Consider the following 27248-nt stretch of genomic DNA (forward strand, 5'->3'; position numbering starts at 1 on the left):
AGTCTTGTGCTAGATTCTATCTTTGGGAGATGCAGAAAAAATATAATTCCTGCCATAAAATATTTACATTATTGTAATACAAGTCACATGAAAGAAATAAAAGCAAATAGCATAAAATAAAGGATTAAACTGTGCATTAATACTGTGCATTGTATTGAGAGATGCTAGTCAGAAGAACAGAGAGACTGATGGTCTTGAATTGGACTAGATAAGTTCTTAAGACCAGGAGGGAAGTGGAGGACAGAACATTCTAGGCAAAGAAAATAGAATGGATGCATATAGAAGAGAAGAATAAATTAATGGGATTGACAGAATATAAGAAGACTGAAAACTAGGTCAAGTAGAGATAATGGAAGGCAGTGGTTATCAAAGGGTTGTCCCCAAGCCAGCAGTATCAGCATCACCAAGGAACTTATTAGAAATGCATATATTGAGCCCTACCCAGACTTAACTTAATCAGAAAGTCTAGAGGTGGCCCCCCAAAATCTGCATATTAACAAGCCAGCCCAGTGATTTTGATACCTGCTCAAGTTTGAGAACCACTGATGTAGAGGAGTAGAGAGTCACTGATGTTGAAAAATGGAGAGAAATAAGATTGTAAGGTAGGACAGGTGACTAGAAAGCCAGGCAGAGGGTTGTTCCACTTGATGCAGTAGGAGATGAGTTACAGGGTGTTCTGAAAAAAGGAAATGAGAAGATTATTTTGGCAATGATGGACCAAAGAGGTGAAAGTAGGACTCTCAAGAGTCTTCTCCAACACCACAGTTCAAAAGCATCAATTCTTCAGCACTCAGCTTTCTTTATAGTCCAATTCTCACATCCATACATGATTACTGGAAAAGCCATAGCTTTGACTCCAACTTATACTCACTCCTAAAGTGCAGTTTCCCCTAAAGTCCACAGTCTGTTCCCCCACCCAGACATGAGGGAGCAAATGCCAAGGCTTATTAGGGCTGGTGTTCACTTGGGCTGGAGAGAGCAAAGAATATGGCAGTCACAGCTGGGATGTGCCAGGGTGAGCCTGCAGCAACAGAGACCTGCTGGATGTTGCTATAGTCTGAGGGATGTCTTGTGCTCTCCCAAAGGACTTGGTCTCAGATCGTAGGTCCCTAGGAGGAACCAAACTGTTTAAGCTCCTACCAAGGTTTGGGCAGTAACCTAGGCCTATTCACAGCCTGGTGGTACCTGCTACCTCTGGGGTTGGGACCACATCAGTGGCATTTTGTCCACTGCTTCAGGTAGTATCCCCTGCTTTGGTAGTGGTATGCGTGTGTGCTAAGTCTCTTCAGTTGTGTCCGACTCTTTGCAACCCAATGAACTGTAGCTTGCCAGGTTCCTCTGGCCGTGGGATTCTACAGGCAACAGTACTGGAGTGGATGGCCATGGCCTCCTCGAGGGGCTCTTCCCAACCCAGGGATTAAACCCACATCTCTATGTCTTCTGCATTGGCAGGCTGGCTCTTTACCCCTAGTGCCACCTGGGAAGCGCTTACTTTTCTTTAGGCCAATTAAATTAGAGGTCATTTACAAACTAAACTCAGCAAACAGCAATATTACCCAAAGACAAAAACACATACTGAGACATACATATATCCAGATAGACACAACAAGATATCTCATAGCTTTGTTTTCCAAACTTAGTTATGAATCGGATCTCACAATATAAAGCTCACTAATTATAAATAATGATTGGGATAAGACAATTTTATTAAGCTATTCTCCCTTTTGTTTCATTTCAGACTCAGGAATTGGAGATGGTTTAGGTAAGTGATTCAGAGAGATCTGGTCTCAAGGGCAAAGCACTGGAGGAATTATTCCCTCAGGGCAAGAATTCTTTTTATTTAATTTTTTTAATTTTTTACTTTACAATATTGTATTGGTTTTGCCATACACTGACATGAATCTGCCATGAGTGCACATGTGTTCCCCATCCTAAAACCCCTTCCCACCTCCCCCCTCTTCATCCCATCACTCTGGGTGATCCCAGCGCACCAGCCACGAACACCCTGTATCATGCAACGAACCTGGACTGGCGATTCGTTTCACATATGCTAATTTACATGTTTCAATGCCATTCTCCCAAATGATCCCACACTCGCCCTCTCCCACAGAGTCCAAAAGACTGTCCTATACATCTGTGTCTCTTTTGCTGTCTCGCATACAGAGTTATCATTACCATCTTTCTAAATTCCATATATATGTGTTAGTATACTGTATTGGTGTTTTTCTTTTTGGCTTACTTCACTCTGTATAATCGGCTCCAGTTTCATCCACCTCATTAGAACTGATTCAAATGTATTCTTTTTAATACCTGAGTAATTCCATTGTGTATCTGTACCACAACTTTCTCGCCCATTTGTTTGCTGATGGACAACTAGGTTGCTTCCATGTCCTGGCTATTATAAACAGTGCTGTGATGAACATTGGGGTACATGTGTCTCTTTCAATTTTGGTTTCCTCGGTGTGTATGCCCAGCAGTGGGATTGCTGGGTCATATGGCAGTTCTGTTTCCAGTTTTTTAAGGAATCTCCACACTGTTCTCCATAGTAGCTGTACTAGTTTGCATTCCCACCCACAGTGTAAGAGGGTTCCCTTTTCTCCACACCCTCTCCAGCATTTATTGCTTGTAGACTTTTGGATAGCAGCCATTCTGACTGGTGTAAAATGGTACCTCATTGTGGTCTTGATTTGCATTTCTCTGATAATGAGTGATGTTGAGCATCTTTTCATATGTTTGTTAGCCATGTGTATGTCTTCTTTGGAGAAATGTCTATTTAGTTCTTTGGCCCATTTTTTGATTGGGTCGTTTATTTTTCTGGAACTGAGCTTCACGAGTTGCTTGTGTATTTTTGAGATTAATTCTTTGTCAGTTGCTTCATTTGCTATTATTTTCTGCAATTCTGAAGGCTGTCTTTTCACCTTGCTTATAGTTTCCTTTATTGTTCAGAAGCTTCTAATTTTAATTAGGTCCCATTTGTTTATTATTGCTTTTATTTCCAATATTCTGGGAAGTGGGTCATTCATACGGGTTCCTGCTGTGGTTTATGTCAGAGAGTGTTTTGCCTATGCTTTCCTCTAGGAGTTTTATAGTTTTTGGTCTTTTAGATCTTTAATCCTTTTTGAGTTTATTTTGGGGTATGGTGTCAGAAAGTGTTCTGCTGCTGCTGCTGCTGCTAAGTCGCTTCAGTCGTGTCCAACTCTGTGCGACCCCATAGACAGCAGCCCACCAGGCTTCCCTGTACCTGGGATTCTCCAGGCAAGAACACTGGAGTGGGTTGCCATTTCCTTCTCCAATGCATGAAAGTAAAAAGTGAAAGTGAAGTCGCTCAGTCATGTCCGACTCTTAGCAACCCCATGGACTGCAGCCCACCAGGCTCCTCCGTCCATGGATTTTCCAGGCAAGAGTGCTGGAGTGGGGTGCCATTGCCTTCTAGTTTCATTCTTTTACAAGTGGTTGACCAGTTTTCCCAGCACCACTTATTAAAGAGATTGTCTTTCCTCCATTGTATATTCTTGCCTCCTTTGTCAAAGATAAGGTGTCCATAGGTGCGTGGATTTATCTCTGGGCTTTCTTTTTTGCTCTGTTGATCTATATTTCTGTCTTTGTGCCAGTACCATACTGTCCTGATGACTATGGCTTTGTAGTAGAGCCTGAAGTCAGGCAGGTTGAGTCCTCCAGTTCCATTCTTCCTTCTCAAGATTGCTTCGGCTATTCATGGTTTTTTTGTTTTTTTCCATACAAATTGTGAAATTATTTGTTCTAGTTCCCTGAAAAATCCCATGTGTAGCTTGATAGGGATTGCATTGAATCCATAAATTGCTTTGGGTAGTATACTCATTTTCATTATATTGATTCTTCTGATCCATGAACTTGGTGTATTTCTCCATCTATTTATGTCCTCTGATTTCTTTCACCAGTGTTTTATAGTTTTCTATATATAAGTCTTTTGTTTCTTTAGGTAGATATATTCCTAAGTATTTCATTATTTTCATTGTAATGGTGAATGGAATTGTTTCCTTAATTTCTCTTTCTGTTTTCTCATTGTTAGTTTATAGGAATGCAAGGGATTTCTGTGTGTTGATTTTATATCCTGCAACTTTACTATATTCATTGATTAGCTCTAGTAATTTTCTGGTGGAGTCTTTAGTGTTTTCTATGTAGAGGGTCATGTCACCTGCAAACAATGAGAGTTTTACTTCTTTTCCAATATGAATCCCTTTTATTTCTTTTTCTGCTCCGATTACTGTGGCCAAAACTTCCAAAACTATGTTGAATAGTAGTGGTAAGAGTGGGCACCCTTGTCTTGTTCCTGACTTTAGGGGAAATGCTTTCAATTTTTCACCATTGAGATTATGTTTGCTGTGAGTTTGTCATATATACCTTTTCTTATGTTGAGTTATGTTCCTTCTGTACCTGCTTTCTGGAGGGTTTTTATCATAAATGGATGTTGAGTTTTTTCAAAGGCTTTCTCTGCATCTATTGAGATAATCATATAGTTTTTATCTTTCAATTTGTTAATGTGGTGTATTACATTGATTGATCTGCAGATACTGAAGAATCCTTGCATCCCTGGGATAAAGCCCACTTGGTCATGATGTATGATCTTTTTAATATGTTGATGGATTCTGTTTGCTAGTGTTTTGTTAATGATTTTTGCATCTATGTTCATCAGTGATATTGGCCTGTAGTTTTCTTTTTTTGTGGCATCTTGGTTTGGTTTTGGTATTAGGGTGATGGTGGCCTCATAGAATGAGTTTGGAAGTTTACCTTCCTCTGCCATTTTCTGGAAGAGTTTGAGTAGGATAGGTGTTAGCTCTTCTCTAAATTTTTGGTAGAATTCAGCTGTGAAGCCATGTGGTCCTAGGTTTCTGTTTGTTGGAAGATTTCTGATTACAGTTTCGATTTCCATGCTTGTGATGGGTCTGTTAAGATTTTGTATTTCTTCCTGGTTCAGTTTTGGAAACTTGTGCTTTTCTAAGAATTTGTCCATTTCTTCCAAGTTGTCCACTTTATTGGCATATAGTTGCTGATAATAGTCTCTTATGATCTTTTGTATTTCTGTGTTGTCTGTTATGATCTCTCCATTTTCACTTCTAATTTTGTTGATTTTATTCTTCTCCCTTTGTTTCTTGATGAGTCTGGCTAATGGTTTGTGAATTTTATTTAACTTCTCAAAGAACCAGCTTTTGGCTTTGTTGATTTTTGCTATGGTCTATTTTGTTTCTTTTGCATTTATTTCTGCCAGAATTTTTAAGATTTCTTTCCTTCTACTACCCCTGGGGTTCTTCATTTCTTCCTTTTCTAGTTGCTTTAGGTATAGAGTTAGGTTATTTATTTGACTTTTTTCTTGTTTCTTGAGGTAAGCCTCTATTCTTATGAACCTTCCCCTTAGCACTGCTTTTACAGTGTGCCATAGGTTTTGGGTTGTTGTGTTTTCATTTTCATTTGTTTCTATGCATATTTTAATTTCTTCTGTGATTCATTGGTTATTCAGCAGCACGTTGTTCAGCCTCCATATGTTGGAATTTTTAATTGTTTTTCTCCTGTAATTGAGATCTAATCTTACTGCATTGTGGTCAGAAAAGATGCTTGGAATGATTCTGTTTCAGGAAGGCAGACCCCTTCCAGGGCCTGAAACTGGGCTCTTGTCTAACACTCAGAAATGAATTGTCCAAGGAGACACATGTGCTGAGAAAGCAAGAGATTTTTTTAGGAAAGGGCACCCGGGTGGAGAACCCAGGAGAACTGTTCTGCTGCATGTCTTTCTGTCTCAGGTTTTATGGTGATGGGATTAGTTTCCAGGTGGTCTTTGTCCAATCATTCTAATTCAGAGTCTTTCCTGGTGGCATTCACATCGCTCAGCCAAGATGGATGCTAGCAAGAGGGATTCTAGGAAGTGGACGGACACACAATGTCTCCTTTCGAACTTTCCCAAAGTCTTCTGGTTGATGGTGGCTTATTAGTTCCATATTCCTTATCAGGATCTCCTGTCATAAAACAACTCATGCAAATGGTTACTATGGTGCTTGGCCAGGGTGGGCAGTTTCAATCACTGTGCTTCCCCTAACAACTCCCCCCTGAGAGACTTCATACTCAAGATACTTCTTGGGAATTGGGCGGAGGTCTGTTTATTCTATAACTTCTTCCTGCTGTGCGTGGGCGTAGGCCTGCCTAGCAGAGCAGAAGTCTCTCTCTACCAGATCTAACTCAAGGTATTTTTTGCCTGAAACCAGGATTCACCCTTATAAAAATAGCAATTTAGTTTGAAACTGTTGGCCCCTCTCAGAGATGAAATAGACAGGGGCCAAACAGGAGACCTAACAGGATGGTCATCTCTGGTCCCCAGAAACAGAAGGCAATATTTGGGGTGAGGGTTGAGGGTTTGTGACCCTTTTTGATTGGTTGGTGGTAAGGCAACAGAGCTGTGCTTCAGGAATCTTGTGTTCAGTCTGAAGTTACCATCCTCCACCTGGGTGGGGGCTCCAGTCCTGTAGAAGAACTCAAAGACATTGTTATGCATATTTCTTTGAGTAGGAACCAGGACTCTGTCTGGAGGCTGTACCAACCTATGATTGTTACTCCTGTTTCTGTATCCCCTCCCTTCCCTGATTAGCAATTGTTTGAATCCACCCTTTGGAACCCAGGGAAGGTCAAGGAGGCTGAATGAAGCTTATATCATACAGACAAGAAATGGAGAACACAGAACAGATCTCTACTCCAGAGCCCTACAGAGTTCTACTCAGTTTTAATTTAGGGAATTAGGCAACTATGACTGTGATAACTTCCTGTCAAAATGGAGCATAGGACTGCCTCAACTTGTCGTGTAGACACTGAATTGGAAGTATTTTTGAGTTCCAAGTTCTAGAGCTTAGTCTTGTATGATTAAAATCTCAATCCCTTGGTCTGCCATTTTGGTGTAACAGACCCAATTAGAAGTAGTGGCGCACTAAGCCCAGGCAGCAGCGGCGGGCCAGCGCACTAAGCACAGCCGAGAGCTACCCCACATCCGAAGTCAGGGACAGCGGCCCAGAGTGCCAGGCTGTGACAGCACAGGAACGGCCGGGAGGAGCCACCCTGCGTCTGAGGTCAGGGGTGGTGGCTGAAAGGAGCTACCGTGTGTCCGAGGTCAGTGGCAGCCAGGAGGAGACACCCCGTGTCCGAAATCAGGGTGGCGGCCGGGAGGAACTACCCAGCGTCTGAGGCCAGTGGCGGCTGGGAGGAGACACCCTGCGTCCGAGTTCAGGGCCGGCCGGGAGAAGCCACCTCACACCCAAGGCCAGGGGTGGTGACCCAGAGGAGCCACCCCGAGCCCCAGGCCAGGGGCAGAGGCTGGGAGGAGCCACTCATGCCCGAGGCCAGGGCCAGCAGCCAGGAGGAGCAACCCGAGGAGCAATGGCTGAGCAGGCACAGGAGGGCCTAGAGGAGCTATCCCAAGTTGAAGGTCAGGAACGGCGGTGGTAAGGAGATACCCCTCGTCCAAGGTAAGGAGCAGCGGCTGTGCTTTGCTGGAGCAGCTGTGAAGAGATACCCCACGCCCAAGGTAAGAGAAACCCTAGTAAGATGGTAGGTGTTGCAAGAGGGCATCAGAGGGCAGACACACTGAAACCATACTCACAGAAAACTAGTCAATCTAATCACACTAGGACCACAGACTTGTCTAACTCAATGAAACCAAGCCATTCCTGCGGGGAACCCCAAGATGGGCGGGTCATGGTGGAGAGGTCTGACAGAATGTGGTCCCCTGGAGAAGGGAATGGCAAGCCACTTCAGTATTCTTGCCTTGAGAACCCCATGAACAGTAGGAAAAGGCAAAATGATAGGATACCGAAAGAGGAACTCCCCAGGTCGGTAGGTGCCCAGTATGCTACTGGAGATAAGTGGAGAAGGGATGGAGCCAAAGCAAAAACAATACCCAGTTGTGGACGTGACTGGTGATAGAAGCAAGATTTGATGCTGTAAAGAGCAATATTGCATAGGAACCTGGAATGTCAGGTCCATGAATCAAGGCAAATTGGAAGTGGTCAAACAGAAGATGGCAAGAGTGAACGTCGACATTCTAGGAATCAGCGAACTAAAATGGACTGGAATGGGTGAATTTAACTCAGATGACCATTACACCTACTACTGCAGGCAGGAATCCCTCAGAAGAAATGGAGTAGCCATCATGGTCAACAAAAGAGTCCGAAATGCAGTACTTGGATGCAATCTCAAAAACAACAGAATGATCTCTGTTCATCTCCAAGGCAAACCATTCACTATCACAGTAATCCAAGTCTATGCCCCAACAGGTAATGCTGAAGAAGCTGAAGTTGAATGGTTCTATGAAGACCTACAAGACCTTTTAGAACTAACACCCAAAAAAGATGTCCTTTTCATTATAGGGGACTGGAATGCAAAAGTAGGAAGACAAGAAACACCTGGAGTAACAGGCAAATTTGGCCGTGGAATGCAGACTGAAGCAGGGCAAAGACTACTAGAGTTTTGCCAAGAAAATGCACTGGTCATAGCAAACACCCTCTTCCAACAACGCAAGAGAAGACTCTACACATGGACATCACCAGATGGTCAACACCGAAATCAGATTGATTATATTCTTTGCAGCCAAAGATGGAGAAGCTCTATACAGTCAACAAAAACAAGACGAGGAGCTGACTGTGGCTCAGATCATGAACTCCTTATTACCAAATTCAGACTCAAATTGAAGAAAATAGGGAAAACCGCTAGATCATTCAGGTATGACCTAAATCAAAAATCGCTTATGATTATACAGTGGAAGTGAGAAATAGATTTAAGGGACTAGATCTGATACATAGAGTGCCTGATGACCTATAGAATGAGGTTCATGACATTGTACAGGAGACAGGGATCAAGACCATCCCCATGGAAAAGAAATGCAAAAAAGCAAATTGGCTGTCTGGGGAGGCCTTACAAATAGCTGTGAAAAGAAGAGAAGTGAAAAGCAAAGGAGAAAAGGAAAGATATAAGCATCTGAATGCAGAGTTCCAAAGAATAGCAAGAAGAGATAAGAAAGCCTTCTTCAGGAATCAATGCAAAGAAATAGAGGAAAACAACAGAATGGGAAAGACTAGAGATCTCTTCAAGAAAATTAGAGATACCAAGGGAACATTTCATGCAAAGATGGGCTCGATAAAGGACAGAAATGGTATAGACCTAACAGAATCAGAAGATATTAAGAAGAGGTGGCAAGAATACCCAGAAGAACTGTACAAGAAAGATCTTCACGACCCAGATAATCATGATGATGTGATAACTAATCTAGAGCCAGACATCTTGGAATGTTAAGTCAAGTGAGCCTTAGAAAGCATCACTACGAACAAAGCTAGTGGAGGTGATGGAATTCCAGTTGAGCTGTTTCAAATCATGAAAGATGATGCTGTGAAAGTGCTGCACTCAATATGCCAACAAATTTGGAAAACTCAACAGTGGCCACAGGACTGGAAAAGGTCAGTTTTCGTTCCAATTCTGAAGAAAGGCAATGTTAAAGATGCTCAAACTACCACACAATGACACTCATCTCACATGCTAGTAAAGTAATGCTCAAAATTTTCCAAGCCAGGCTTCAGCAATATGTGAACCGTGAACTCCTTGATGTTCAAGCTGGTTTTAGAAAACGCAGAGGAAACAGAGATCAAATTGCCAACATCCGCTGGATCACGAAAAAGCAAAAGAGTTCCAGAAAAACATCTATTTCTGCTTTATTGACTATGCCAGAGCCTTTGACTGTGTGGATCACAATAAACTGTGGAAAATTCTGACAGAGATGGGAATACCAGACCACCTAACCTGCCTCTTGAGAAATCTGTATGCAGGTCAGGAAGCAACAGTTAGAACTGGACATGGAAAAAAAGACTGGTTCCAAATAGGAAAAGGAGTATGTCAAGGCTGTATATTGTCCCCCTGCTTATTTAACTTATATGCAGAGTACATCATGAGAAATGCTGGACTGGAAGAAACACAAGCTGGAATCAAGATTGCCGGGAGAAATATCAATAACCTCAGATATGCAGATGATACCACGGTTATAGCAGAAAGTGAAGAGGACCAAAAAAGCCTCTTGATGAAAGTGAAAGAGGAGAGTGAAAAAGTTGGCTTAAAGCTCAACATTCAGAAAATGAAGATCATGGCATCCGGTCCCATCACTTCATGGGAAATAGATGGGGAAACAGTGGAAACAGTGTCAGACTTTATTTTTGGGGCTCCAAAATCACTGCAGATTGTGATTGTAGCCATGAAATTAAGAGACGCTTACTCCTTGGAAGAAAAGTTATAACCAACCTAGATAGTATATTTAAAAGCGGAGAAATTACTTTGCCGACTAAGGTCCATCTAGTCAAGGCTATGGTTTTTCCTGTGGTCATGTATGGATGTGAGGGTTGAACTGTGAAAAAGGCTGAGTGCCGAAGAATTGATGCTTTTGAACTGTGGTGTTGGAGAAGACTCTTGAGGGTCCCTTGGATTACAAGGAGATCCAACCTGTCCATTCTGAAGGAGATCAACCCTGGGATTTCTTTGGAAGGAATGATGCTGTAGCTGAAACTCCAGTACTTTGGCCACCTCTTGTGAAGAGTTGACTCACTGGAAAAGACTCTGATGCTGGGAGGGATTGGGGGCAGGAGAAGAAGGGGACGACAGAGGATGAGATGGCTGGATGGCATCACGGACTGATGAATGTGAGTCTGAGTGAACTCCGGGAGTTGGTGATGGACAGGGAGGCCTGGCATGCTGCGATTCATGGGGTCGCAAAAAGTTGGACATGACTGAGCGACTGAACTGAACTGAACTGAAGGACAATCAATCTAGTAACACTAGAAAACTGAGCTATGTGCCTTACAAACGGTGCCAATATATAATTTCCCTGGAAGATAAAGATTCTACAGATCAGAGTAAGTCAGATGACCTGAGATACATCTAATGGGAGCTCTTAATTTAAGTCTTACTTGTAACTTTACTAATACTGCTGGCTATGTTACTTGTATTTCACCTGTTTTACAAAATTGCTGTTTCTTACACTGTCAAATGTGTGCCTGAGGCCTCTAATAGAGTAATATATAGTCCCAAATGAGATCGATGATGGTAACAGTGTAACTCTAGATATGGGAAGAAGCAACAAGAGGGAATATTTTCCTGGACCAAGAGGCTAGTAAGACAGGTGGTCCAGAGAATTTTGGATACTGTTTTATGGCCTAGTCCAGTAACAGCACATTGAATGGCCTGTCAACAAAATTTTGCCATACCTGAGAATGAACATTCTCAGCCCCATGGGATAAAATGGTCATGAAATCCCCCCTCACAATCATGGTCAAGTTTATGAGACAAAAGGGGCTCTGCCAACTGAAGACTGACACTTGCCATCTACAGCTACTAAGATTAAATCATGGCAGCTGAAACTGCTGACTTTCAACACCCCTGAAAGGAGTTCAGGGTGAAAATCTGGAATGAGGCACTCAGTGCTCTGGGAAAAACTGGCAGAACAGGCCTTCAGATAGTTAAATCTTTTCAGGAGATTTTATGAGTCCCAATTCTTGCATCTTCTCATACCTAGAGAAACACTGAAGTCACTAACGGTGAAATCTGCTTTGGCTATTAAGGAAAAGTTTACAATTAAAAGTCAAAATAGAGTAGCTATGATTCAGATATCTTGGGAAATAACTAGGTGATGCTATGGGTGTACTTTCAGATTAGACCTTGTATTGCTAAACACTTGAGTTTCCTGAGTCATGTCAGGCTTGGATGCCACCATTCTCAAAACAATGTCTGCTGGAAGCTATTAACTGCAACCTTACGTTTTATAAAACCAGGCAACTGGCTACCTGGCTACAAGTTTCCCTGAAGTACCAGGTCCAGACTGGGTTTTAGGCCTATTCTTCTAAAAAGAAATGAGATTTATTATGTCTACTAAATTCCAGTTATCACTCCCCCAGTTCAGTTCAGTTCAGTCGCTCAGTCGTGTCCGACTCTTTGCAACCCCATGAATCGCAGCACGCCAGGCCTCCCTGTCTATCACCAACTCCCAGAGTTCACTCAGACTCACATCCATCGAGTCAGTCATGCGATCCAGCCATCTCATCCTCGGTAATCCCCTTCTTCTCCTGCCCTCAATCCCTCCCATCATCAGAGTCTTTTCCAGTGAGTCAACACTTCACATGAGGTGGCCAAAGTACTGGAGTTTCAGCTACAGCATCATTCGTTCCAAAGAAATCCCAGGGCTGATCTCCTTCAGAATGGACAGGTTGGATCTCCTTGCAATCCAAGGGACTCTCAAGAATCTTCTCCAACATCACAGTTCAAAAGCATCAATTCTTCGGCACTCAGCCTTTTTCACAGTTCAACCCTCACATCCATACATGACCACAGGAAAAACCATAGCCTTGACTAGATGGACCTTAGTCGGCAAAGTAATTTCTCCGCTTTTGAATATACTATCTAGGTTGGTCATAACTTTTCTTCCAAACAGTAAGCGTCTTTTAATTTCATGGCTACAATCACCATCTGCAGTGATTTTGGAGGCCCAAAAAATAAAGTCTGACACTGTTTCCACTGTTTCCCCATCTATTTCCCATGAAGTGATGGGACCAGATGCTATGATCTTCATTTTCTGAATGTTGAGCTTTAAGCCAACTTTTTCACTCTCCACTTTCACTTTCATCAAGAGGCTTTTTTGGTCCTCTTCACTTTCTGCTATAACCGTGGTTATCATCTGCATATCTGAGGTTATTGAAATTTCTCCCGGCAATCTTGATTCCAGCTTGTGATTGTCCTTAGTACGATTTAATTTTTTCCAACACAGAGGAGACTTTAAGCCTAAATTACCCAAGCCTGGTGTTATCTATATAAATCCACCCCATAATTGTGGGAGATTTTTTCCTCCTTTGCTGAAACTTTTCTTGTTGCTCTGATTGAGCTTGAGTAATAGAAAAAAAGCTCAAATTTATGGCCAGAGTCAGAGCAGGCATTATTAATTGGCCTGGTTTGGGGATCCCATCCAGTAATATCACAGTGACCTGAATATGACTATAATTTTTTAAAGTAAATTTTATCTGGGCCAACCAGTTAGAGTCTCGTAGTAGAGAAATTTACCAAGGTAACCCAGAACTAGACACAGGTAATTGGCCACAAACCCAACAATTGAATTGATTTCTACAACTAGCATAGAATCAGGCCTATGATAGAAAAGCATTTGATTAATATGCAAAGGTATAAGAAGTCAAGAAAACATAAATGATCATACAAATCAGGTCCAGCATCTTGGGCAAGCTGTCTACCTCTGATGTCATTGTCTTCTCATCCTGGTGTAGTGTAGTTTCTCCTGCTTGAGCATCATTTTAAGGTGAGATCAGGTCAGCTGTCTTCTCTATAGACCAATCCAGTGTAGAGGCCTTTGGAAGTGGGAATTTATCTCAGAGTTAATTTCCCTTCAGTTTCATTGTGCATGAGCTAGTTAAGAGTACCTGATAAAAAAAAAGTTCTTCCATCCAGGTTGGAGACTGTCCCTTAAATTATGTCTTTTTCCAGTCCTGGTTGCAGGTCATGAGGCATCTGATCTTCATCCAAAGACAGATTACTAAGATAAGCTTCAGAAACAAACTTAGGGTGTTCTTTAAGAATTAAATTAAATTTTACATTAATATCACATAACTGAACTGAACTGATCACATAACAGCAAAGATGAGTCTTACTAGATGCAGACCTCCATTAACAAACTGGGATTTAACATTTTTTGAAATATCTTTTTCTCCCTAAAGTTATCCTCATTTTTATCAAATATAACAAAATTAAGGCTAGTTTGTTTGCAAAATATATCTGTTCTCACTAATTTTGGTCTGATGATTTATATAACCATAATTGAGTATAGACTTCTTATTTTGCTGAAACATTTATAGTCTCAGACTGAACTTTTAAAATAAAACAGGGCTGGGAAACTCACACCAAAGGCTTATCACAGATTTTGCCTAACAAATCTAGGTGAATTCTTCCCTTTTTAAGGTCTAAAAAATTTCTTGAGATTTTTGTACCCATGAGATAACCTTCCTAACTCATTTGATAAACTTACTGGAAACCTAAGAATTTCCAATTTTTGGAGGAGTCAGATAGAAAAAAATATATATAATTGTTTTGTTTATAACATTTAATTTTACCAAAGTATTGTCATAATTAGGTTGAGAGGAAGGTTTTTTCCTACTCCCTGAAAACATAAGATTCAAACCTGTAATTTTTCAGATAGAAACCATAAAAGTTATAAGCATATTTGCTGGTTCATTCAGTCCTTTTGTTAACTTTTGTGAAGTCATCAGGTTTTCCATTAGAGTACCAGAATACCAGACATATCAGAATGTTAAGAACTCCATATAATTTCTAGGATATCTGTATTAGTAATTTTACCATACATTATAACATGAGTGGATTTATTACTCATTTGATAGTCTTTTTCATGTAATTTAACCAACCAAATAAACACAGTTTAATATCTCTCTTTGGGATGTTTCAGGGGCTCTCTGAAGCACCCAAATTTCACTAGAGGTCAAAAGAACTTCAAAAGAATTCTATTTAGGAAGTTTTATCGAAAAGATCAATTAAAAGGGTTTAGAACATTTGGTCAGATTTAGTCAATGTTGATGGGTGTATCATTTAGCTTGCTGATATGTCACAATAGGCCTAAATACCAAAGCTCAAGGTCTAGTGAAAGTCAGCTCCGCCATCTTGGACCTGGTTGACTCTTACCAGTTTTCTTATGGCTGTGTCATTTCTAACAAAAAATCCTGATCATGCATAACTCTTTTTAGTATTTTTTCATACCTTTTTCTTTTTCTTTTTTTTAACTGAAAACACACTTCCTACTTTCCTTTAGCAACCAAGAACTAACTTTTATATTAGCATTTTTTTTCGCTTGTGTTTCCAAGTTTATTTATTCATTTTTGTATCATTTTATCTTTGCTCACTGATATTTGCAGCATCTCTTAGAATAATATCAGGAAAATCTCACTAACTTGCTGATCACTCTTTCCTGGATCTTTATTTTATTTATTTTTTTTTATTTAGACTGGTGAGCATAAATACCAGTGATAATTTCTAAAACCCTTGTTTTCTTAGAACATTTTAGGATGGCACTGAACATTATTCATTTATAGTCCCAAATCTCTTTACTTTCTCTGTAAAAGGAAATTAGTGTTTAGTAGTAAATGTTTCAAAATCTTATTTTATTTGAAAATGACCTAACTATTCAATAGACTTCCAACACTTAGCACACTTAGCACAACCCTTAGAAATTTAAGTTACACCGATCTGGAGAGACTATTTTAGACAGATATTTCTAGAGAATAATTATTATTAATAGAGTTTATATAAAAGCTCATATCTCATTTACATTTTTTAGAGGTTTCTTCACTCGAGATAATTTCCTTGTTGATAAAATTGTAACAGATATAGTATTTAACTTATATTAAACCTAGGTACAATGAAAATATTCTACTTAATGTTAGTTACTTTAAGACATGTCTATATTAGATAGGTCAACAAACAAATATTAATATCAGATATTTAATACTGAATATTTACCAGTTCACATGAACCTGGAACTTACTGTTTAATTTAGAATTATTTGATTTGTAAGCGCTTACCTTCCTTTAAGCCAATTAAATAGAGCTCATTTACAAATTAACCTCAAAAATATTACCCAGAGACAAAGACATACCAAGATATATTTAGACAGACACAGTGCAAGATCTAGCTTCATTTTGTAAGTTTAGTCATGAATTAGATATTACAATATAAAATTTACTAGTTTATTTAAAAAAACAGTTGAATAAAATTTTTAAAGTCTTTTTCCCCTTTTCCCTCAGTCTCAGGAGTTAGAGATAGTCTAGATAAGTGTTCCTGAGAGCCCTGGTCTCAAGGCACAGGGAAAGAAAATCAAGTTCTAACAGAATGGCGACGGGTCTCACAACACAGAACAGAGTTAAAACACATACATATAAACCTGGCAGTCCTCATCAGACACTCCCTTAAATCAAAGGGAGGAAAGGAAGCCAGGTTGAAAGGAGAAGGGGGAGGAGGCGGAAGAGGGGAGTGAAAGGCGTGGCCTTACAGATGTCTCCTGCCACCTACAGATACCCAGGCGTTATGGGACTTTTCCCTGGGCCTCCAGAGAAGGGAAGACTGGAACTCGGCCCTACCAGAAATCAGACCAGACCAGAACCAGAATTCGAGTTCTCTGCCAAGAGGAGGTGATCAGTCTCTGATCCTCAGCTCAGGCTGAGGGCCCTTCGACCAGATTCCTGTGCCCAGGACCGGGGGACTAGAAAAACAGGGAACGATAGGAAGGGTTAAGGAGAGGAAAGAGAGAGGGAAGGGGAGAGAGGTTAATAAAGTCTCTTGTTCCTTACCGGTCGGGGCACTCTGGCCAGTTGTCGAAGTCAGGAGGAGACCAGGGACAAAAGGGTCCCAGTTGGGGCCACTGGGTCTGGTCCATTGGCAGGTAAGCTGGCCCCTGAGTATCCCAAGTGGTCAGGATGTCATTCTTAGTGAAGAAAAGTCCCCGCCAGGTATGCCACTTGTTGCAGAAAGGCAGACCACTTCCAGGGCCCGAAACTGGGCTCTTGTCTAACACTCGGAAATGAATTGTCCAAGGAGAAACATGTGCTGACAAAGCAAGAGATTTTATTGGGAAAGGGCACCCGGGTGGTGAGCAGTAGGGTAAGGGAACCCAGGAGAACTGCTCTGTTGCGTGGCTCGAAGTCTTGGGTTTTATGGTGATGGGATTAGTTTCTGGGTGGTCTTTGGCCAATCATTCTAATTCAGAGTCTTTCCTGGTGACACACACATTGCTCAGCCAAGATGGATGCTAGCGAGAGCAATTCTGGGAAGTGGACAAACATGGGGTGTCTCCTTTTGACCTTTCCCGAACTCTTCCAATTATTGGTGGCTTATTAGTTCTGTATTCCTCAGGATCTCCTGTCATAAAACAACTCATGCAAATGGTTACTATGGTGCCTGGCCAGGGTGGGCAGTTTCAATCAGTGTGCTTCCCTTAACAATTTCAATTTTTTTGAATTTACCAAGGCTAGATTTATGGCCCACAATGTGATCTATCCTGGAGAAGGTTCTGTGTGCACTTACGAAAAAGGAGGAATTCATTGTTTGGGGGTGAAATGTCCTATAGATATCAATTAGGTCTAACTGGTCTATTGTATCATTTAAAGTTTGTGTTTCCTTGTTAATTTTCTGTTTAGTTGATCTATCCATAGGTGTGAGTGGGCTACTAAAGTCTCCCACTATTATTGTGTTATTGTTAATTTCCCCTTTCATACTTGTTAGCATTTGTCTTGCATATTGCAGTGCTCCTATGTTCGGTTCAGTTCAGTTCAGTTGCTCAGTCATGTCCGACTCTTTGTGACCCCATGAATCACAGCATGCCAGGCCACCCTGTCCATCACCAACTCCCGGAGTTCACTCAAACTCATGTCCATCAAGTCAGTGATGCCATTCAGCCATCTCACCCTCTGTCGTCCCCTACTCCTCCTGCCCCCAATCCCTCTCAGCATCAGAGTCTTTTCCAATGAGTCAACTCTTCGCATGAGGTGGCCAAAGTACTGGAGTTTCAACTTTAGCATCATTCCTTCCAAAGAACACCCAGGGCTGATCTCCTTCAGAATGCACTGGTTGGATCTCCTTGCAGTTCAAGGGACTCTCAAGAGTCTTCTCCAACACCACAGTTCAAAAGCATCTATTCTTCGATGCTCAGCCTTCTTCACAGTCCAACTCTCACATCCATACATGACCACAGGAAAAACCATAGCCTTGACTAGACGGACCTTAGTCGGCAAAGTAACGTCTCTGCTTTTGAATATGCTATCTAGGTTGGTCATAACTTCTCTTCCAAGGAGTAAGCGTCTTTTAATTTCATGGCTTCAGTCACCATCTGCAGTGATTTTGGAGCCCCCCAAAATAAAGTCTGACACTGTTTCCACTGTTTCTCCATCTATTTCCCATGAAGACACGTCTAATGGTCATTAACATTAAGCATAATATTTTCATTTTGCCTAGGTTTATTATGTTAGGTATTGTTATACTGTTATATATGTTACAAGTTTGTCAGCAAGTAAAGTACCTCGAGTGAAGAAACTTCAAAAAAAAATGTAAATGAGATATGAGCTTTTGGATAAACTCTATTAAAAATAATTATACTTTAGAAATGTCTGTCTAAAACAGTCTCTGTAGATTTTGGTAACCTGAATTTCTAGGGTAGTGCTTAACTAAGTGATGGAACTTTATTGAATAGCTAGGTCATTTCCAAATAAAATAAGATTCTGAAACATTTGCTACTTAACACTAATTTCCTTTTACACAGAAACTAAAGAGATTTTGGACTACCAATGAATAATGTTTGAAGCCATCCTGAGATGTTCTCTAGAATTTTTTTTAGAAATTGTCACTGGTATCTATGTTCACCAATCTATAGAATGCTAATATAAAGGTCAGTTCTTGGTTGCTTAAGGAAAGTATGATGTGTATTTTCAGTAAAGAAGGTATGAGGAATGAAATTACATTTTATGAAGGGAAAAGGAAGTAGGTCTGACTTACAGGTGGCTGTTTCAGGATAGGAGAACAAAGTAATGGGTACAGAAAGTGATAAGAAAGTTTGATGGAAAGTACACCCCAAGGGAAGAGTTTTGTGCATAAATACAAGCTTTCTTGAGATATTGAACTGCCTTTGATAATGGATTTGATGTTTCTTTACCTCTGAAGTAATCTGTTCTATGCTTACCTTTAAAATCTTCTTTGTTATTTTGGCTAAGTGAATATATAGTTTCATAGTGATCTATATGATTCTATCTGACTGAGTGTATAAACCCTTTTGATATTTACCGACAAAACTTCCTAAATAACCTGACTTCTAGCTAACTTTGGGATGCTCACAGGGCCCCTGAGACATCCCAAAGAGCTATTAAGCTGCCTGGGTTCATTGGACATGTTAAGTTATATGGGAAGTACTGTTGAAGGGGTGATAAATCTCAGGTTATACTGTATGGTTGATGTTATTAATATAGATATCCTAAAATTATGTGGAATTCATATAGATCTGATATACCCTGATAAAATGTTGTCAGTTATAATTCTAGTTATCATGTTAAAGTGTTACAAGTCACAGCAATGACCAAGTTACTTTGTCAGCTGCATTTTCAGTTCAGTTCAGTCACTCAGCTGTGTCTGACTCTTTGCGACCCCATGGACTGCAGAACGCCAGGCCTCCCTGTCCATCACCAACTCCTGGAGTCCACCCAAACCCATGTCCATTGAGTTGGTGATGCCATCCAACCATCTAATCCTGTGTCGTCCCCTTCTCCTCCTGTCCTCAATCTTTCCCAGCATCAGGGTCTTTTCAAATGAGTCAGCTCTTCACATCAGGTGGCCAAAGTATTAGTGTTTCAGCTTCAGCATCAGTCCTTCCAATGAATATTCAGGACTGATTTCCTTTAGGATGGACTGGTTGGATCTCCTTGCAGTCCAAGGGACTCTCAAGAGTCTTCTCCAACACCATAGTTCAAAAGCATCAATTCTTCGGCACTCAGCTTTCTTTATAGTCCAACTCTCACATTCCTACATGACCACAGGAAAAACCATAGCCTTGACTAGATGGACCTTTGTTGGCAAAGTAATGTCTCTGCTTTTTAACATGCTGTCTAGGTGGGTCATAACTTTCCTTCCAAGGGGTAAGTGTCTTTTAATCAGATTTTAAACATGCATTCTATGGTTTCACCCTGATGCCTTTGCAAGAATACTGCTACTTCAAGATTTATGGAAAAGACTTTTCTAACATTAAGCAATAAACAAATTTTGTTTGTTTGTTATCTGGTAAACTGGTAACAGACTGGAATTTAGTCTACTCGCTATGTTGAGAACAAAGTTTTCTTAGAATGAAGCTTTCGACAAGAGATTATGAATTTCTTTGCCTTTAAATGATTTGTATTTGTTTTAAAAATCTTTTGTTACTTCGGTAAAGAAGCACTATTTAAGATTATAGTACATATAGACAAAGATCATTCTGCTTCTACAAAAAATAAGCCCTCATGGTTAGACTTTTGCTATCCTGATGTCCTTAAAACATGGCAACAGTCTACTCCTAAATCGGGGAATTAAAAATAGATGAACAATAGCTATAAATCAGAGTCAGGGCTATGGGAAATCCAGCATGGCTGATTAGCTTTTCCTGGCTCCCTGACAAACCTCATTTTTATTTGATGGGTTAAAGCCTTCCCTGGCTACAGGGTTAATGCCCTAATAATGAAAAAAATCATGTTTCATTGAATATTAAGTTTTATTAATTGTTAAACTAAGTTTCTAGTATTGTTAGTTAAGGTCTAGTGTTTACTAAGACTCACTTCTGAGATAGTTCCCTGTTGTTATGTTATATTGCTAAAAGATTTAATTAAGTTATTAAAAAGGACACTCTAAGTTTGTTTATGGGCTTCCCTGGTGGCTCAGACAGTAAAGCATCTGCCTGCAATGCGGGAGACCCAGCTTCAATTCCTAGGTTTGGAAGATCCTCTGGAGAAGGAAATGGCAGCCCACTCCAGTACTCTTGCCTGGAAAATTCCATGGATGGAGGACCCTGGTAGGCTACAGTCCATGGGGTTGCAAAGAGTCGGACACGACTGAGCGACTTCACTTCACTTCACTTACGTTTGTTTATAAAGCTCATCTCAGTAACCTGTCTTTGGATAAAGATCAGATGTTCCATGATGTACAACCAGGAGATTAACACCAGGCTATAGTTATTTAACAAATGAAGTCAGATAACCTAGGGTATACTGGGCTCTACCTAATGAAAGTTCTTGACTTATAATTCTTACTTGGACCTTATTAATAACTGCTAGCCATATTGTTTTCTATGTCGCTTGTTTCAGAAGATTGTTTCTTATGTTATCAAATGTGTGACTGAGTCTGTGATAAGATGCTGATATGCTGTTCCATATGAGATCAATGATTGTAATAATGTAACTCTAGATATGGGAAGAAGCAACAAGAGGGAATATTTTCCTGGACCAAGAGGCTAGTAAGACAGGTCTGGTCCAGAGACTTTTGCTACTCACAAGGTCTGATCCAATAACTAAACACTGAGTGGCCTGTTAATGGAATCTTTGTTAAACCTGGAAATGAGCCTTTCCAGCACCATGGGACACAACGGCCATGTAATGCCCGCAAAGCATGGTCAAATATGTGGTTATGAAGGGACCCTGCTGACTGGAAGTTGGCACTTGCCAGCTGCCTCTACAAGGATTACTTCATGACCACTGCAAGCTGCTGAGCTTCAATATCCCTTGAAAGGAGTTCAGGGTGATCAGAAATAAGGCACTCTGTGCTCTGGGAAAAACCTACAAGAACCAGCCTTCAGATAGTCATGTTTTCAGGTAACGATTTTATGAGCCCAAATTCTTGCATCTTCTTGTATGTAGAGAAACACTAATGTCACAAACCAATGTCTGGTCCTGGTTCTCCTGGCTAGCCCCTGAGCAACTTTTCTACTTCTATTAATCTTTGGGCCATGTACCTTTAACTTTCTTGTTAAGTTTGTGTCTTCTAGAATACAACAAATCTCCAAGTGGTAGTATGACAAGAATATTCCCTGACCAACAAACACCTAGACAATGCTGAAACAAGTCACCTTAACATTCCATGGACTCTCATCTCCCTCCATAAATGCACCCTGACAGAGAGCAGGCAAAGGGAACCCAGAGCCACATGACGGTCCTGTACAGCGTGAAGAAGCCAGAGTGGTCATCGCCCCTTTTCCCCTGAGACTAGGTTCGCAAATGCCTGAGAAGGAAATAGGTAGATAGTTAGACATGAGCAGGGTATCAAAAGGGACCAAAGAACTGGCCCTAAAAATAAAGAGAGGGAGGAATGTGGTGACCCAGGGACGAAAGAGCAGACAAAACCAAAGAGGGTCTTGGAACGCAGAAATAGAAAAAACAGACCCTTATCATCCTTCCCTGATTCATGTTGTAACTATTAATGGATTTCAGGTCCTCCTGAGCAGTATAACCTGTCTTCCCTCCTACACCATAGGAAGAAGATATTTGCCTTACTCTTCCTCCCCTCCAACTCAGTATATGTGCCTCATCCAATCAGCAAATGACCCACAAGACGTCTATCCCACTCCTTGTACCCTGGGTATAAAGGTGGACTAAGGACCCCTGGAATGTGAAGTCAAGTGGGCCTTAGGAAGCATCACTACAAACAAAGCTAGTGGAAGTGATAGATTTCTAGTTGAGCTATTTCAAATCTTAAAAGATGATGCTGTGAATGTGCTGCACTCAACATGCCAGCAAATTTGGAAAACTCAGCAGTGGTCACAGGACTGGAAAAGGTCAGTTTTCATTCCAATTACAAAAAAAAAAGGCAATACCAAAGAATTCTCAAACTACTGCACACTTGCACTCATCTCACATGCTAGTAAAGTAATGCTCAAAATTCTCCAAGCCAGGTTTCAAAACTATGTGAACCGTGAACTTCCAGATATTCAAGCTGGATTTAGAAAACGCAGAGGAACCAGAGATCAAATTGCCAACATCCAATGGATTATCAAAAAAGCAAGAGTTCCAGTAAAACATCTATTTCTGCTTTATTGACTATGCCAAAGCCTTTGACTGTGTGGATCACAATAAACTGTGGAAAATTCTTCAAGAGATGGAAATACCAGACCACCCGACCTGCCTCCTGAGAAATCTATATGCAGATCAGGAAGCAACAGTTAGAACTGGACATGAAACAACAGACTGGTTCCAAATAGGAAAAGGAGTATGTCAAGGCTGTATATTATCAATGTGCTTATTTAACTTATATGCAGAGTACATCATGAGAAATGCTGGGCTGGAAGAAGCACAAGCTGGAATCAAGATTGCTGGGAGAAATATCAATAACCTCAGATATGCATGTGACAGCACCCTTATGGCAGAAAAAGTGAAGAGGAACTAAAGAGCCTCTTGATGAAAGTGAAAGAGGAGAGTGAAAAAGTTGGCTCAAAGCTCAACATTCAGAAAACGAAGATCGTGGCATCCGGTCCCATCACTTCATAGGAAATAGATGGGGAAACAGTGGAAACAGTGTCAGACTTTATTTTTTGGGGCTCCAAAATCACTGCAGAGGGTGACTGCAGCCATGAAATTAAAAGACGCTTACTCCTTGAAAGGAAAATTATGACCAACTTAAACAGCATATTCAAAAGCAGAGACATTACTTTGCCAACAAAGGTCTGTCTAGTCAAGGCTATGGTTTTTCCAGTAGTAATGTGGTTATGAAGGGACCCTGCTGACTGGAAGTTGGCACTTGCCAGCTGCCTCTACAAGGATTACTTCATGACCACTGCAAGCTGCTGAGCTTCAATATCCAGATCATCTTTAAATGTGTAGAAGATTTCCCCCCTGGAAGTAAAGCAGTAAAATTGAATAAAATCTCTAAACTTTTATTAGGCTAAAAAATAACTAAAATTTTGCATGAGTTTTAAATTGGGGGGGCCCCTCCCCAATGGCTCAGTGGTAAAGAATCTGCCTGCAGTGCAGGAAACACAGCAGATGTGGGTTCAATTGCCGGGTCAGGAAGATTCCCCTGGAGGAGGAAATGGCAACCCACCCCAGTATTCTTGCCTGAAAAATCCCATGGATAGAGAAGTGAAAAAAAAATTTTTAATACAAACAACTATGATTAAAACACTCTAGTACTTCTCTGGTGGTCTAGTAGTTAAGAATCCACCTGCCAATGCAAGGAACACAGATTCAGTCCCTAGTCTGGGAAGATTCCACATGTTGTGGAGCAACTAAGTCCTTGTGGCACAACTACTGAATCCATGTGCCACAAATACTGAAGCGTGCATGCCCCAAAATCTGTGCTCTGCAACGAGAAGTTACTGCAATGAGAAGCCCTGGTACCACAATAAAGACTAGCTCCTGCTAGCTGTAACTAGAGAAAGTCTGCACACAGCAACAAAGACCCAGCATAGCCAAAAATAAATAAATAAATGAAAGGAAATTTAAAAAAAAAAAAAAAACCACTCTAATGGTATAGTGGTAAGGAGCATGGGCTTTGGAATAAGACCCTCTGGATTTAGAAATATCAACTGGATATTTCTGGAAATATCAACTATTTCCAAGCTATGTGTCCCTGAGCAACCCCTAAGCTTCCTTTTCCTCATTTGAAAAGTGGAGGTTATAATAGAACCTACTTTATATGGGCTTATAAGAGGACAAAATTAGATGATACCAGTTAAAGCAGAGTACTTAGAAGAGAATAAATGCTCAATAAATGTTCCCCTCACAAAGAGGGGAAGGGACTTCCCTTGGGGTCCAGTGGTTAGGACTTCACCTTCCAATGCAGGGAGTACCAGTTTGATCTGTGGTCAGGGAGTCACAAGCCTCATGGCCAAAAAAAAAAAAAAAAACAAACATAAAACAGAAACAATATTGTGACAAATTTAATGAAGACTTTTGAAAAATGGTCCACATTAAAATAAAATCTTAAAAAAAAGAAGGGGAGTGATAAACATAACTTTAAAACATCAATTATTTATTTTGTACTGTGTCCTTTGAAAAATGTTATATCAATGGTCTGATATATCCTAATAATAATAAACGTGGATATGTGTACATGTATATGTACATATGTGCTTCTCAGGTGGCGCTAGGGGTAAAGAACTTGCCTGCCAATGCAGGAGACATAAGAGACGCTGGCTCAATCCCCGGGTCAGGAAAATCCCCTGGAGGAGGGCATGGCAATCCACTCCAGTATTCTTGCCTAGAGAATCCCCATGGACAGAGGAGTCTGGCGGGCTACAGTCCATAGGGTTGCAAAGAGTTGGACAAGACTGAAGTGATTTAGTATGCATGCACATACATATATACACACACACACACATATATATATGTTTATGTGCACATATATGTGTTTGTCTATATATATATATATACATCTTTGTGTTCTGTCTTATTCAACATTATGTTATGTACACTCTTCCATATACCAACACAAGTCATATACTTTTCATATAACTGTCATTGAAGTTTTCCATTGAACTGCTTATGTAAGAGCTGGGATTGTTTTCAAAAGTTGTCATTATGACTCACACTGATATAAGCATCTCTGTGCAGTTTCCCTTATTTTTTTCTTTTGGAGTAATTTTTGGGCTGTATTTCCTTAAAGTATGAGTGTCAAGTGATCAAGAGCTATTTAATGGAGTCAACAGGATTAACTGACAAGATGTGAGAAACACTTTTCTACACCCTCCAAATACATAGACAAGTTGGATAAAATTACACCCCTCCTAGTTTTAAAAAATGCATAATTGAGTTTGAAAACAAAGACGCTCTCTATGTGTCAGAATTGAAGAGGAAATGCAATCAGAAGAGTAAACAAGAATTGAAGCTCAATGCCCCTAAGAGGAGTCAGACACAGTTGTAATACAAAGTCTGGGGTGTTATTTTTCCTTTTTAAAATTTAGATACAAAATAAAATCACCCTTTTGGTTTATAGTTCTGCAAGTTTTAATACACACATAAAGTAGTATAACAACTACCACAGTCATGATATGAAAGTCTCACCAAATTCTTCCATGTTTCTTTGTAGTGAAATTGTTCCTCCACACTCACGTGACTGGAGTTTTAATGCCTTGCCGAAATGCATGGTAAGCCCCAGACCCAGTGCGTGGGCAGTGAGCTGGAATTGAGCTTCCTGCAATAGGAAATACTGCTAAAACTTTGACCCTTAGCCTGTGAATGTGGATTTGTAAGCAGGAAATCCATTCTCAGCTGTAGGTCCTCCATGAAAAATCTCCACTATGCATGGGTGTGGGGTCCACATGCATACTTCATATACGGTATAGAAAACAAAAGCTAAAAGAATAAACTGTAAAAACTGGCCCCAAACTTTTATAGGGACACTGTGGAAACAAACACAAAACTGCTCCATAATGACACCTCTACAACCCAGTGTATGTGCAGAACTCTTACAGGAGACAACTCTCTCTGAAAAAAGAGAGCATAACTAAAAATTACAAAGTATTCAAAGACTCTTACCACCAAAAGAGAAAACCAGAGTATGTAATAATGGAAAAACTTAGGCCCACGGAAATCTAATCAAGTAATCTGTCAACTTAGAACTTGATAATCAGTGAAATAAAGATATTTCAGGACTCAAGACTCAAAGTATACTACAACAGAACTTCAGTAAAAGAACTGCTAAAGGATGCATGGTGATGGTGTTGGGTGATGGACAGGGAAGCCTGGCATGCTGAAGTCCATGTAGTCGCAAACAGTCAGACATGACTGAACGACTTAACTGAATTGAAAGGATGCATTCCAGCAAGACTGAAAATGAAATCAGAAGTAAGAAGTGTGATGGAATTAGGCAATGTTAAACAAAAACATCAGTGAATCATGTTGAAATACCTAAATAAGTATTGACTATAAAAAATCATGATAATAATTAATTCAAAGAGGCAGATAGAATAAAAATCTAGACTACTGTAACTAGGAAGATAGAAGGGGAAACTTGAGAGTTCCAAAATTCTTCTATTTTTTTGGTAGAAGGCTAGAAATGTTACTTTTAGACTGTGTTAGAAAAATGTATAGTAACATAAGTATCTTTACAAAGTAATAATTGAAAGAAATGTAAATAACATAAATAACTTTCAAACCAGTAGGGGGGAAATTTCAGTAAATTCATGTGAAGGAAGAAAAGAAGGGAAAAAGAAGTAAACAAAACCTATGACAAAAATAAAATACAAAATAATATAACAGAAACCAGCCCAAATATGTTTATAGTTAATATATAAATGTAAATTAATCATCAGTTCAGTTCAGTTCAGTCCCTCAGTCACGTCCGACTCTTTGCAACCTCATGAATCACAGCATGCCAGGCCCCCCTGTCCATCACCAACTCCTGGAGTTTACCGAAACTCATCTCCATTGAGTCGGTGATGCGATCCAGCCATCTCATCCTCTGTTGTCCCCTTCTCCTCCTGCCCTCAATCCCTCCCAGCATCAGGGTCTTTTCCAATGAGTCAACTCTTCGCATGAGCTGGCCAAAGTACTCGAGTTTCAGCTTTAGCATCAGTCCTTCCAATGAACACCCAGGACTGATCCCCTTTAGGATGGACTGGTTGGATCTCTTTGCAGTCCAAGGGACTCTCAAGAGTCTTCTCCAGCACCACAGTTCAAAAGCATTAATTCTTCGGCGCTCAG

At 40.4% G+C, this 27248-nt stretch overlaps 1 protein-coding gene across 1 annotated transcript in view; it reads right to left on the reverse strand.

Annotated features, from left to right (window-relative positions):
- Positions 1 to 21796, reverse strand: part of LOC128069528 (importin subunit alpha-1-like) — a 56286-nt gene extending 34490 nt beyond the window's left edge. The window contains 1 exon segment of the mRNA XM_052662690.1: positions 21680 to 21796. Within this exon segment, the coding sequence (XP_052518650.1) occupies positions 21680 to 21796 (117 nt within the window).
- Positions 21797 to 27248: the final 5452 nt, after the last annotated feature.

This window comes from Budorcas taxicolor, chromosome X, assembly GCF_023091745.1.
Source record: "Budorcas taxicolor isolate Tak-1 chromosome X, Takin1.1, whole genome shotgun sequence".
In the NCBI taxonomy this organism is placed as follows: Eukaryota; Metazoa; Chordata; class Mammalia; order Artiodactyla; family Bovidae; genus Budorcas; species Budorcas taxicolor.